Raw genomic sequence first — 14,489 nt, forward strand, 5'->3', positions numbered from 1 at the left:
TATATCCATCTTCTGGTAAAAATCACAGTTTCTCAATCAATCGACTGTTCACTTAACTGCTTCACTGTTGCTACGCCTGTCAAGCTTTCCATTCTAGCCAAGCACATATGTAGTTTACAATGATATTTTGTAACCAGGACCCATTGTTGATTTTTGAAATCAATGGTCCTTGATAGAAAGAGAGATAGAAAAAAACAGGCATCTCATTTCTAGCACGGCGACCGTGGATTTTGCCGGCTGGAATTACAACTTTTACTGTTACAACTGCTAGCAGATTTTATCAGCTGCAGCTAGCTAATTAAGCTAACGTTAGCTCAGAGAGTTGGTTAGAAACTCCGTCTTGACTTTTTAATGTTTTTAAAATGTGAACTCTTAAATATGCACCTGATGGCTACATACAAGATACTGTGCTAAAACGCTAAGCAGCATGTCGCAGGCAAAATGTCAGCGTCCTCACCAGTTGATGATCCATGCAGAAGACATGGAAATAAAGAAACAACATTGTTTTTGTATTGCAGTGTGGAGCTAGTTAGCCTTAGTGTTGGAAGTATAATAAGGAAAAATGTAAAATCACACTGGTATTTTGTTCTAACATAACCCTGTTATGCTGCTTAGCTTACATGTATGTTCATATTTTCAAACAGTATGTTAACACTTTTAACATTACAAGATAAAAGGCTTTAAGGATGAGGACTAACCTGTGTGTTTGACAAACATCTATCTCTGGTTGGCTGGGGTTGCTGTTGTGTAAACTTTCCTGAATCCAGTAAAGAGCAGGACAACACTAACACTACCCTAAACTCTGATAGCATCCAGGACCAGCTTCCACACAGTGCAGAAACACAACACAATGGATGTGCTTGTTGACGAGAGGGACGTTTAACATTAATGTGACCTGTAACTGCACAAATGAATGTAGCATTTAATGATTTGCTCTTTGGCCTTGGAAGTAACGCTACTACTATAGGTAGTAAGCTAGTTAGCAGGACATACTAACAATTGCAGCTTACATTAGAGCAAATAAATACAGTGTTTAAAACATTACCGTACACTTTTGCTCTTGTGTTTTTGGTTTTGGAAAGGTCGAGAAAATGCACCATCCTCCAAACTCTTTAAATGGCATGTAACGCTCTTACTCTAACCCCTTGCACACCACTTTGACATGTGTAGAAATCCAAAGCTCGACAGACTTGCCGTGCTTAGTTAAGGTTGCTAAGTTGTGATTGAACAATCACTGTTCGGTGGAGCAGTTTAGCGAACTGTCAATTTGGAATACATTTGGTAAAGTTGGTCTGGGTGGTTTAAGTTTATGTGGCTGTTGCTTCTGAGTTCAGGAATCAAGTAAAACTTAAGTAAATTCAATCTGTTCCTCTGTTTTCCCTCCATCCCTCTTTCCTGGCTTGTCTCCTGTTCACTCTCTTTGTAATGAAACAGCAGGTTTGAATGAAGCCATCTTGGACTGAGGGCCTTTACTAACCCTTAGACAGAATTCAAAGTGAAACTTGTAGCCTCCAGCTTTTGCAGCCAGCAGCTCATTCATTTACAGTAACACATGGAGAAAGAGACGAGAGAGAGTGTGAAGGACAAGGAGAGCTAGGTAGATTCATGCTAGATCGAAGTTGTCTTTCATTCATACATCTCTCCCACATACTTACCGCTTTCAACCACCATCACCAAGCAACAGTCACAGGTAAAACTGAATAGGGTGAGGAGGGAAAGACCAGCAAAAGATGTTCACTCATCCATTCATATGTCATTTCTCTTTATTCAGTCTTTTATCAATACATCAATTCATCAATACAATCATGTTGATTGGGAAGTGTGCAACACTGACTACCATTTAGTAAGCATTTTGACAGTCTAAATGAATTGCATTTGAAGTGTAATGCCAGTAACAGACGAGGAAAATGAGGCAAATCAACATGTTCATTCTGGGATTGTTGTATTTTGAATGCAGTGCATGTCTGCGAACATTAACTTGAATGAGCCCATTTACCTGAAGCCATCAGTTTAGTTATACCATTAAAGTAGATGCAGCCATTCTGCGGAAGGATCAATACCCAAGCATGTCTTATTCAACACTGAATTGAGAATGCTGTTTGCTAATGCATAAATATTGATAGGTAATAAATGCAGTACTGGATCAGTGGAAATAGTTTGAAGCTCTAAGAGTTCCTTCTTTCCTTCCTGTCCAAAGCAGATTGGGAAATTGAGATTGATGGGGTGGTTGATTTCCATCTTTTATAAAACTGTGGGTCAGCACCAAATGCAAGGCCTGCTTCTGTTTCTAAAAGCTCTTCATGTGACAAAACTATCTTTGTGTTCAATGAGGTCACAGATAAATATTAAATCATCAGATTGTTAAAGTGAAAGAACAGTTAAGAGGGATGTAACAGGGTATTTATCCCACTTTTATGGAGTATAATTGAATTTCAGGGGTTATTTTTAGATGAGATTTTTGTTTAACACTGCATTTTAAACAGCTTTGTGATTACAGGAAACCAAAAATGCCACTTGTTCCACATCTAAATAATTAATGTCTAACAGTTATTATTTGGCCTTTGCTTAACTGTTGTATTTTGGCCCTTGGCTCTTGATGTTGCACATTCCTGCTTGTTTTGCACCCTGAGCGAGAGTTTGTTGGAACTTAACAACAATTTCAGATGAGATAGAGCTAGAGTAAAATGCTATGTATCCAGAGTTCATGTTAGTGGCATGTAAAGTGCTGCTTAGGACACTTACTTGTTAAGTCTTACTTATCTTCACTGTAACAACTGAAATCTTATGCGAAAAATGATAACTCTTATCAATTAATTTCTTATTTAAAGGCCATAAAAACCTATTTTCTCAATCAGCTTCTTACTATGAGCGAAGGAGTCCTACACAAACACACTATTTTCTGCCAATGTTAGAACAATTCTGGTTATTTCACATATGAGATTTCGGGTATTTTTCTTTTTGTCCTTACTGGTTTGAAATGGGGAGGGTTCAGTTTGGAAAAGATGATGTCACAATGTACAATATTTCCATGAACCAATCAGAGTAACATTTGAATCGAAACATAATGATAGTTGAGTGGTTGTTTGCTCATGTTGCCAGCACTGTCAGTCAAATCTGATCAAACCACACCCTCACAGTCCTGATTAAGTAGATTAGCTTAGAGTTTTTGAGTGTTAAACTCTGAATAAATAATGACTAAGAACCTTTTTCCCAACAAATATGTGGTAATACTGTCAGCCACAAGAGTGATTTTCACTCTTCTTCTCAAGGGACAAATGTTATCAGAAGGAATCAGGATTCAAATTGAGGTTTCAGGCCACTATTTAGGCTTTGCGTCGGGGGTCCTGCATCACCCTGTCAAGGTTAATTTCGCAATAATAACCCACTTGCTGTGCTTTTTCCCTTACTTAATGAATATGTACGTAATGGCAGCGTCATGCCACATGCATAATTCCCACGTGACAAAAAGATAATTTTCTCCAGAATAGTTTTGGGATTCATTGTAATCTTCATGTTGCAGAGCCTTAACTCCTGAACGTGGCTGTGGAAAGCGCTGTGCGAAAATGCAGTCTGGGAGACAATAATCAGGGAGCTTTGTTGGGAAATGTGCCTTGGGTGAAGAAGCTAATACTCACTGAGGACCTATGAAGATTTTGAGTTGCTGAGGAAGCTAATTACTCTGATAATTATTCTGTGCATGTGTGAGTGAGTACAGTATGTGTGTGTTTAAGTGTGTATATAGGTGTGTGTGTGTGTGGTTGTGTCTGTGTGTGGGAGATTAATCATTATAGTCAGTCTTATCTGCCTCAGCTACTCGAATGTGTCAGACAGATTCTTATTAAACATAAACACACAAACAACATGCATACAGATATACAGACAAACCCTAAGACTGCAATCTTTGTATGATCAGTCTGGAAGCATTTAGGATACTTCAGTCAATAGTGAACATTCACAAATGGAAAATAACCAAATACCACAATAATTTTAAATAATTTGACCCTACAAAAAAAAAAAACAGGAAATCTGTTTAATGTTGTTGCCTCGTAAAATTTTTACAGATCAGACTGCAGTTTCTGGTTTCTGGAGAGAATTGTTCATGGTCTTCTGCGCTCAATGGACAAACCAGGGCCTTATGAATAACATATCTGAATTTTTAAATTGGGCTACTACACTTTGATAGGCAGCACACTGACAAGGTTAGAGGCTCCATTTCCTCTTGTGTTTAAAGGGTCGAGCATGGCAGAAACTCTGCTGAGACTATCTGACTGCAGCATGAATCAGCAGGAAACCCTTACTGCTCACACCAGGCCATTCTTCCACAAAAGGATCCACACAAAGAAGGAGTACATCAAGCACAGGCAATGGCTCTGCATTGTCTCACGGAGCAACCATAATGAGCTGAATGATCATAAAATATCACAGTTCTGCAGCAGTCTAGGAAAGTTGCTGATAGACAAAGAAGATCATCTGTTGTCCCGTTATGTGGTGGAATCAAAATTTCACATGAATGCATTAAGAGGATTAAGGGAGAAGTGTGAAAACTCACAGCTAAGATGTGGTGGCTTATAATGAATTTTTAAACAATTTCACCAGAATTAAAAGTATGTGAAGGACAGATACCTTGACCCATAGACTAAAAACTCTGACACTGTGATAAAACAAGACAAATCATTTTCATGCTAAAATTCTACATTGATAAAATGTAATTGAAAATGATTTCTCCAGGAAATCAATTAAAGTCGTAGTTATGCATTTTGTTAAGAGAACAGGTGCAACATTTTGGGCAACTATGCTTATTCGCTGCCATGCCAACAGTTACATACCACTCTTATTTCTGTCCATTGATACTAGAGCCAGCAGCTGGTTAGTTTATCTTAGCTTAGCTTAGTGTAAAGACTGGAATAAGGGGAAACAGCTAGCATGGCTCTGTTAAAAGTATAATCCACCTACTAGCACCTCTAAATTTGACTAATTTGTGTTATATCTTGTTTGTTTAATCTGTACAAAAACTGAAATGTAAAAACGATTTTAGGCAAGCTAAGTGCCGAATGCCAAAAAATACTTAAATTGTATATAAACCCCCATAAACCCACAAATTGTCGTTTGTACATTTAGTTTTTTGTAAGAATGAAACAAACGTGTTAATTAGTGAGCTTTAGAGCGTTTTATGTTTGGACAGAGACAGGCTAGCTTTTACCTCCTGTTTCCAGTCTTTATGCTAAGCTAGGCTAACTGGGTGCTGGTTATAGCTTCATATTTTGCATACAGATATGAGAGAGGTATCAATCTTCTAATCTAACTCTTGGCAAGAAAGCAAATAAGTGTATTTCCCAAAATGTCAAACTATTCCTTTAAAAGGAGAGTAACAGCATTATATTCACTACACTCATCATCATGAGATATTTTAGATTAGATTAGATTCAACTTTATTGTCATTACACATGTACAAGTACAAGGCAACGAAATGCAGTTTAGGTCTAACCAGAAGTGCAATAAGCAAGTGCAGGATATAAAGTGTGTGCATAAATGCAGGATAGAGCAATATTATGAAAATATTTTACAAGTGGTACTATGGACATTATATACAGATGGCATTACTATAAACAGAAGTATACTGATGGATATGTACAATAATGAATTGGACTGGGCAGAACAGTAGTACAATGAATATAAAGTAGTGCAATTTATGGAAATAGTTAACAGTGCAGTGGATGAGTTATTGCAGTATTCAGTACATAGTACTGGAGTGCAAATGATGTAGTATATGTTTTAATAAATAGTCCGGTAGAGCAAATGAACATGTGGTACATGTAGCAAAAACAATATAGCAGCATTTAAGTTAAGGTATATGAGGGGACAGTGGAAACAGCGGGGGCGGAGTTCAGTAGGAAGACAGCTCTGGGAAAAAAGCTGTTTCTCAGTCTGCTGGTCCTTGTCCGGAGGCACCTGAGGAAGGCATGTAAAGACATGGATACATAATAGCTCCATGCTATGAAATTTACAGTGTTTTTAATAGGCAGACACAAACTAATCAGTGTAATCAGTTCATTTGTGGGAAATCAAGTTTGCCTGACTGTTTGGTGTTTGCTTCCACATGATGTTTGGACTTATATCCCTGCTTATTGCAGGCTTAATGCATACTTATAGCTTCTTTCATCTCTGCAGTGACAGCCAAATTTCACATTGTACTTGATGTTATGAAATCTCACTGAATAAATAAGGAAGTATGCTGCTGATCAAGGCAAGGAAGTACCCTTTTATGAGCTCTACAACATCAAAGTAAAAATATATCATGGCTTCCTCTCTTCAGAAGTCCAGGCTCTCTGCCTCAGTCTGAGGGAAGCAACCACCTGCTGGCAGCTCCTCAGCCTGGGAATCTGTGGAGCTATCCTAGATAATTTAGGAGTTAAGAGTATTCTCAAGGCATAAATATATTGCTGCATAAGTCGTAGTCTTCCTCCCTAAAAATAGAATTAGATTTGCATCACAGGATTTTCATACGGTTGAGGCCAAATTTTTACTCGAAGCAGTTTAGAGGTGGTCGTTCTGGTACAAAATGTACTGTTGAGACCTCTGTAGTTGTAGGAGGCCTAATGCAATGAATCATGCATGGTGGGAGGTTCCCAGTTGATAACCACAATGGCATACACTTTCTTTAATTGATGTTGTTTTTGTGCAGTTGATTTTATAGGAGGGTTCGACTCGTATGGTTACCAGGGGCCTCAGAAGACCTCCCACCTTCAACTACAGCCCATGTACATGTAAGTATAGTTATACTATATGTCTATGTATCTACTGATGCCTTGTTGAAATACTTTGATGATGTTTTTTATCACACATCCACAATATTAGTCTTAAAGATGAGGATAAAATGGGGGGACTGATAGGTCTCACCCTCTTAAATTCAACCCCAACATCAACAGTGTACCGTGTTTGGGGACAAATTTTCATCTGTGTGTTTCATATCTTGAGTTCGGCAGTGAGGACGATATAAGCACATTCTCGCTGTATCAGCACAAGGGCTTATCATTTATCAGCCCAAGGTCTCATCAGTTATCAGTGTTGTAGGGATTTTATCACTCCCCTCACACGTGGCAAATAAAGGTGGGGTATGTGATAAAAGCCATTGTATCCTTGATGTCATTCTTGCTGAAGCTGTGTTTCATAATTAGCTATTTTACCCATGTTGACTGAAAAGGGCATCCTCTTGAGTATTATTGTTGTGTTATGAAATAGGTTTGGTTTATTTTATATCTTTGCAGGCTAGATTCTAGTTTATATGATTTCCTGAGACTCAAACCATAGATTCCAGTTTCATGGAGACCTTCAGCTATTCTTAGCCCAGAGAGCCAATAGGATAACACAAAATGAGTCTGAGTCCAGGCTTAGACAGCCCTGCATCAATCTCACTGTCTCACTTCGTCCTGTGGAAAACGCCAGAGCAATACAGCAAAAGCTCCACCACTGTAACAAACAACAATACAAAATAATGGTGATTCCGCTGATGTGCAGCCGCCAGGTGATCAATAGCTGTTTTTATTAGAGAAAAGAGCCAGAGCGAATTAGAGAGAGATAAAGACGGACAGAGATCAAAATGGAGAAGGATAAATTGAGATCAAGATAGGCGAGAAACTAGTAGATAGAGAGAAAGAGAGAGAGACAGGAGAAGAAGAGAAACACAGAGTGATGGATGAAACGTAGGACTAAACAAAGAAGAAAGGCAATAAAGGGCCATTCTGTAGTTTTATATGTCCCCTGTGGAAGTCATAACACAGATCATCAATCATTGACCCCCAAGATAATGGCTGCAAACAAACACACACTCTCACACAAGATCTGCAGCATCAATACACATATCTATGCACACACACTCAAACACTGCATACTGTACACACAAACATCTAAACACACACAGTAAATGTGCTGATAGACATCTTGTGCTTGCACATTAATGTACGCACACATACAGACACACATGTATATGCACACACACTTACACAAAAGTCATCAATATGCTATCATTGTTCCCCAGCTGTTGTCCCTTCACTTTGGTGTTTATTGGCTCTGGCCAGAGGGACCAATAAAAAAGCATCAGCTGCACCATCCCAATGGAAATATCTCTCTCCCTTGCAAGACACACACCCAACCACCCACACACACACACACACACACACACACACACACACACACACACACACACAAATAACAACAACAATTACCACCTCCAGAATTTTGTAGAAATATGCACTTCTTTGCGAAGAAAAAAAGCTCTTAGATCAACTTATTCTTGATGTCCAAAAGCATGTGTTTCTCCATGTGCAATCAAATGAGAGTAAGAGAGTTTAGCATAATCCCAAACACATTGTAACACCTAAAAATTAAAAATAACATTACTGAACCGAAATATCAGATTCTGACCATAACATTTTTTCCACGACTGATGTTTTATTTCTGCATTTTCTGCAACATATTCTGTTTCACCCGCACGATTTGGTTCAAAATGCTATTTTTCATCTGTAGTCCTTGGCTTCCTAAAATACATCAAAGCAAAAACCAAACAGGGCATGCAGTTTAAAGATTGGAAAAGGGCACACAGTTGATAAAAACAGTAAAAGCAGTAGGGACATATATACCTATAGAACTACATTGCAAACAAGCAGGACATATAGATAGCAGCAAGTGTTATTGATTGTTAATTGTATTGTAACAGTAGCACAAGTGGAGAAGAGTCATAAGGTCAGAGAAACTAACTCAGTCTAGCTAAACTTTGCTAATATTAGTCATCATAAGCTACTGGTCATACCAGACCAAATATGCTGTAGGCTGCAGCAGCCAAATCCCTGAGTGTATCAAATTGAACAGTGGTGCATTTTATTGCTAATGAATTTAGCTTTTCATTTGTAAAAGGAAGAATGTCTTATTTCTTCTCTCACAGGTTACATAGTCTAGCTTTAAAGTACTGTCATTTACACTGTGTCAACAATTATATAGATTGTTTTGGCAAACATATAGTTAGCATTTTTTCTTGCTTTTCCTGGTTAGTTTTTTGGGGGAAAGTATCAAAGCCAGTATACACATGCGGGTGTTAAGCTGTCTCTTGAGTGTTATTATGTTTTATAAAATATACAGAAGAAGTGCCTCTGATGTCCTCATCAAGCAACATTATGTTGTTGAGCTTATTTGCCAGAGGGAATCACTTTATCAAGGACGATACTGAGCAAATGCACCGCTAAGCACCTCGCAATCTTTACTGTTCTCTATTCTATCTCAAATTTTTCAAGGAGCTTTAAAGTTACACAGAACACTTTTTTTTCGCAGTGTACAGCATGACTATGTCAACTGTATGTTCTTTATGTGGTTCTTCTGAGGCAATACTGCTGCTCAACATGCCTTCTATTCATGGCTTACAAGTGGCACTTTAAGAGGTTCACATAAACATTTACCTGAAAATCTATACAGCAATAAAAGGGATTCAGTCACTATTTTGTATAACCCTCTCCTCTCCTCTTCATACAGGTCAAAGTAAACCCAGGTGCTACTCCAGGAGCGCTGCCTTACCAATGACCACTGCTTAACATCCTGCTTTTACTACTCCACTGTATTTTAATAAACAACAACCAAGACAGAGACAAGTAGACAGGATATAGAAGACACTAAGATATTCTGTGTTTCAACCTATAAATCCCCCCTGTACTTTGTCAGATTGCTTCCCTGAGCTGCCTGTCTGCTGTTTTTAATGGAGTGAGGTCTGATCCTGATGAAACACCGGCCTCGTGTGGTTGAACACGGCAACTGCAGGATATGTGTGCCTCACCAGTACAGGCAGCTCCGGTAACAATTGCATTCTTTTTGTCTCTGGGGGACGCAATCAGGAGCCAATGACTTGCTTCCTCTTGTGCTGTTGGTTGGGTATCTGCATTGTGAAAGAAACCAAAGGGATGTAAAGAGGCCACGACTCTGACGCGTTTCTTCAGGCTCTCCAGAGCCACATCCTCATGTACACAATAGAGCCTCTGCTCTTTGTACACAGGACTTCCAACCAAACTGACCAAGCATATACTAACAAGACTACCGATATACAGTAGGAATGTCAGACAACTTTTTTCTAAGATTTCTTTCTGGTGCATTTGGGTTCTTGTTGCAGCAAAGATGGAAGCTCGATACAAGTCATGTGCTGGACTCGAGCACGAGTACACGTTTTATTCTGTTGTTTCATCCAAAAGACGTCGAATGTTAAATGACAGTACTTTCATTTCATATGTGCATGTGTACAGGAAACAGACACATTCTCACACACACACACACACACACACACACACACACACACACACACTCACATACACACACAGGCATTAAGTAATGCGTATGTGAATTCACACACACACGCACATAACAGATGTACTACCATTGAACTTTTTTACTACTAATGTGAATCTTAATGTTTACAGTAGAAATTCAGTCTGCCAGACAGAAAGACTGAACACCTGACAGACAGATGCAACAGGTAGATAGACAGGCAGACTTTTTAGCTGCGGCATTCGAAAGGCCATTGGGTGTTTTCTGCCATATTAATACAGACAAGACAGTTGTTCCAGATCTGTCTTTTGGTCTCTTGCTGTCTAAATATTTTGTCTTCCATCCAAGACAGAGCAGTAGGGGTAGACAGAGACAGAACATGACAAAGAAAACAACCACAGGGAGGGATTGAGGCCAGTCAACAGTTTCCCTTCCACCTCAGTCCTTTTGTAGACACCAGGCTCTCAGTGCCAAGCTTCTGTTGTCACTCATCCATCTCATTCAGCAGGCAAGTTTTCCCCTTTTTTCTGAAATATAAAAAAAAATGCTGGAAGCCAGATCAAGTGCCCAATCAGCCTAATCTGAAGCACCCCCTCTTCCTAATAACTAGATGAGAAGAAGAAGAAGAAGAAGTAGTTCAAAAGCAGCCAAATTCTTCCACAGGCAATGCTTACATAAGGAGAAAAAGACACACGCTTTTCAGAAATGACAATCACAGTCAGAGTGGCCTGAGTCTTGTCATGGTTTCACATTTTTTGTACCATAAAACAGGTGACAAAAAGCTGAAGAATGGCTGTCATCATCACGTGGGAACAGTGAAGCATCTCAGTTAGATTATTTGAGTAATTATGTATTGTTTTGATTGATATATTGCATTTCCAAACCACTGGTGGATGACACAGATTGAGACGAAGGAGAAATGAAACGACAGAGGCTGAATCCTCAATGACACTGTACTCGCCTGCAGGCTGATGAGGTCAAAAATTATACCAGAGAGATGCCAGAGACATAGCAGCTCCCCCTCTTCACCTCACTACTCGAATTTTAATGTTGAAAGTGCCAACTATATCACCACATGGAGATCTGTAGAGCCTGGTTTCTGAAAGCCACAGACTGGGACCAAAAATATCGGGCCTCAGGTTCACTTTTCATGGGTTTCCATGTAAGAAAAAATAGCGAGGATCATACAAATAAAAAAAAATTCACATTTGCATTCCAGGCGGCCAGCAGGTTTTCTCTTTTATTCTGCTCAGAAAAATCAACTGATTCCTTCTGGAAACGTTACTAAAAATGTTGCATTTGTGTTGCAATTACTGGACCAAAAGTTTGAGGCCTTCTCCGTCAACCAAGGAACATTTCTGGGTGGAAACACTGGCTTCCCGTGACATAAAGGATGGACTAACAGACTGTTTCCCTCTACAAACCGATCTCAAAGTCCACCTTCCACCCCGTCTGCCAGTTATCTTCAGCAGTTCATGTTTTGTAACAAAACTCTGTGGGTTACGTTCAGAGTCGCTTCCCGTGAGGCTCCACTGACAGTCACTCTGGAGGACAGAAACAACATTTTGTGTGTTTGCATGAGGTGTTTCCAAACTGTTGCGTATTTAATTTCATGCTGCGTGTGACTAACTAGCTACTTAAAATGGGAACTGTTTGGTTTGTTGAATGCTCCTCAACTCTCTTCAAAGAGTCCTAAATGTGAACTTTGTGATTTTTCTATAATAACACATTCTGAAATGTTTGCCGAGTAAAGGAGAAAAATAGCTACTACAATGTAAAACGATGAAATGTAACTTTGAACTACTAGACGTTTTTTAATCACATGTGGCCGTGTTTACTGTTTTTTCTAGTTGACTACTAATGTATGATGTTGTGTACAACTGGGACTACTATGTTTTATTTCTTCTAATTGTACAGCGTATTTGAAATGAGAGCGTAAGAGGAGAATGGGAGGAAACAGAATTAGTTGCACTATAGTCTGAAATTCTTTCATTAACCATTCTGTCAGGGCTGGAAATTCACTTTCACTTCAGCACATAATTAACTTTACAAAATTAATTTATATTTGAATTATCAACCAACACCACACATTACTTTTTAATAAATAAAAATGACTGCAGACAAGTGTGTTTTTGCAAAATTCAAATCAGGAACTAATGCTGTGAAAAGGGTCACATAGCCATTATTTAGAAGCTTATTTGAAAAAGAGAGTTGGTCATGTCATTAGCAAATGACACTCTTTGAGCTGAAAGTGAATTTATTTGTTAATTTATTCTTCTTTAATGGAGTCGATCAATTCATTATTACCTGGCAATGTGGAACCAATATCAACCTAAACACCAATACGGCAGATATAACAACAGACTGAAGCAATTATTCACAAAATCAGAAAGGATTTCAGATATATGTGATCCAAATGTGTGTCTGTGTGTGTGTGTGTGTGTGTGTGTTAGACTTTGTACCGCAGTACATCATACTTTTCTGTGTCATGGTGAACTGAACGACACTTAGAACCTGCAAAGCCACAACTTCAACACAAATTAAACTGAAGGAAATTGAAGCACTCATCAAAGATTGTTAATGAACAGCAATAACAACAGTAAATATATTTTAAAGTAATAATAAAGACAGAATCCACACAGTTCATGATTTATCTTTATCTTCACAGTTGCTTGATCACATTTAGACTTTGGAGTCAATAGCTGTTCAAGAGCTTTTGTCTGTAGATCTAAGAATGCACATCTGTACATAAAGAGTTAAACATTTGCCCGAAGAAGCTGGGGTCAAGTTATTATTTTGTTGAACGGTGTCAATAAACATTCAGTCAAGCCATTGTCTCTCAGTCTCTCCTAAAATATAACTACTCCATTCTGAAGCTTGTAACAAGCATATACAGTTATGGTTATTGCTGTAAAATGGTACTGAGTAAATGTTTGAATAATAGGGAAAGACATATATGCTGTGTTTGGCTACATTTAAACTATTTTGACAAATGTTTTGAAGTGTTCAAATATTTAAAGCCCCTGAGAACTTCAAATCTTAAGTATTTCTCTATAATCTTAAATATTTATGATTATATCAGTAAATATATATAGAGAGAGAGAAAAATTAAACTCAGGTGCGATAAACCACATTTAAGTTATGTTTTAACAGGTGGTGCAATCACTATTTCACACAGGGCCATGTAGGTTTGGATTTTGTTTTCCCTTAATAATAACAACCTTGATTTAAAAACTGCATTTTGTGTTTACTTGTGTTATCTTTGACTAATATTTATGATCTGAAACATTTAAGTGTGACAAACCTGCAAAAAATTAAGAAATCAGGAAGGGGGCAAACACTTTTTCACACCACTATATATATATATATATATATATATATATATATATATATATATATATATATATATATATATCTTAAAATAGTATTTATTAAGAGTTTAACACTCAAAAGCTAATGTGTTTTGTCAGGACTGTGTGGGTGTGGCTTGATCAGATTTGATTGACAGCGGCCTAGAACCATAAGCAAACAACCCAACTGTCAAAGAGAGGTGAGGAACCTCCGGTGGACCTTATTTCTGTGAAAATATGTACGGTAGTCAATGGCGAGAGCCAAATTTTTTTTTGATCCCGTTTGAATTGTGCTACGAATTACACATATAATGTTTGTCAATTTAAAAGATAATTTTGCATGTAAAGAAAGTCACAGTTTGTCATAAAATTGTTGAAGTATAAGACTGTGGAAATACAAAATTAGAAAGACTACACACCCGAAAGTCGGGCAAGTGGCGACATCACTTAATCTCTCTCCACAAGCTACCCGGAGCCGCTGAAGCTACGATGCCTTCGGAAATTGTAAATTGATGTATAAAGTACTGGATTTAGTCCCATGCGCAACGGGTCTTGCTCATTCTTTCGCTTCCCGGCTGATAAAAGGACCAGGTGTCGCTGGTCACATCAGGTAAGCTATGTTACAAGGGACGGCCATGCTGTGCTGGTGACGTATATTGTGCGAGTGAGAGATGTAGTTGACTGGAGTAGGGTATCTCTGCAGACCGGAGACTTTGAGAGGGTGTGGTAACTGTCAATCATTTTTTAATTTGGCCAATCAGAGGCTTACAATCCACTGCCACTCAAAAACTAATTTCACCAATATGCTGCCTGAACCAGTTGTCAATTACTTTTTAATTC

At 38.4% G+C, this 14,489-nt stretch overlaps 1 protein-coding gene across 1 annotated transcript in view; it reads left to right on the forward strand.

Annotated features, from left to right (window-relative positions):
- Nucleotides 1-13,129, forward strand: part of nkain2 (sodium/potassium transporting ATPase interacting 2) — an 81,194-nt gene extending 68,065 nt beyond the window's left edge. Inside the window, exons 6-7 of the mRNA XM_044169683.1 lie at nucleotides 6,683-6,764; nucleotides 9,520-13,129. Coding sequence (XP_044025618.1) covers nucleotides 6,683-6,764; nucleotides 9,520-9,529 — 92 coding nt within the window. The 3' untranslated portion in view covers nucleotides 9,530-13,129. The remainder of the gene's footprint in view (nucleotides 1-6,682; nucleotides 6,765-9,519) is intronic.
- Nucleotides 13,130-14,489: the final 1,360 nt, after the last annotated feature.

The sequence above is a fragment of the Siniperca chuatsi genome, linkage group LG16 (assembly GCF_020085105.1).
Source record: "Siniperca chuatsi isolate FFG_IHB_CAS linkage group LG16, ASM2008510v1, whole genome shotgun sequence".
Classification (NCBI taxonomy): domain Eukaryota; kingdom Metazoa; phylum Chordata; class Actinopteri; order Centrarchiformes; family Sinipercidae; genus Siniperca; species Siniperca chuatsi.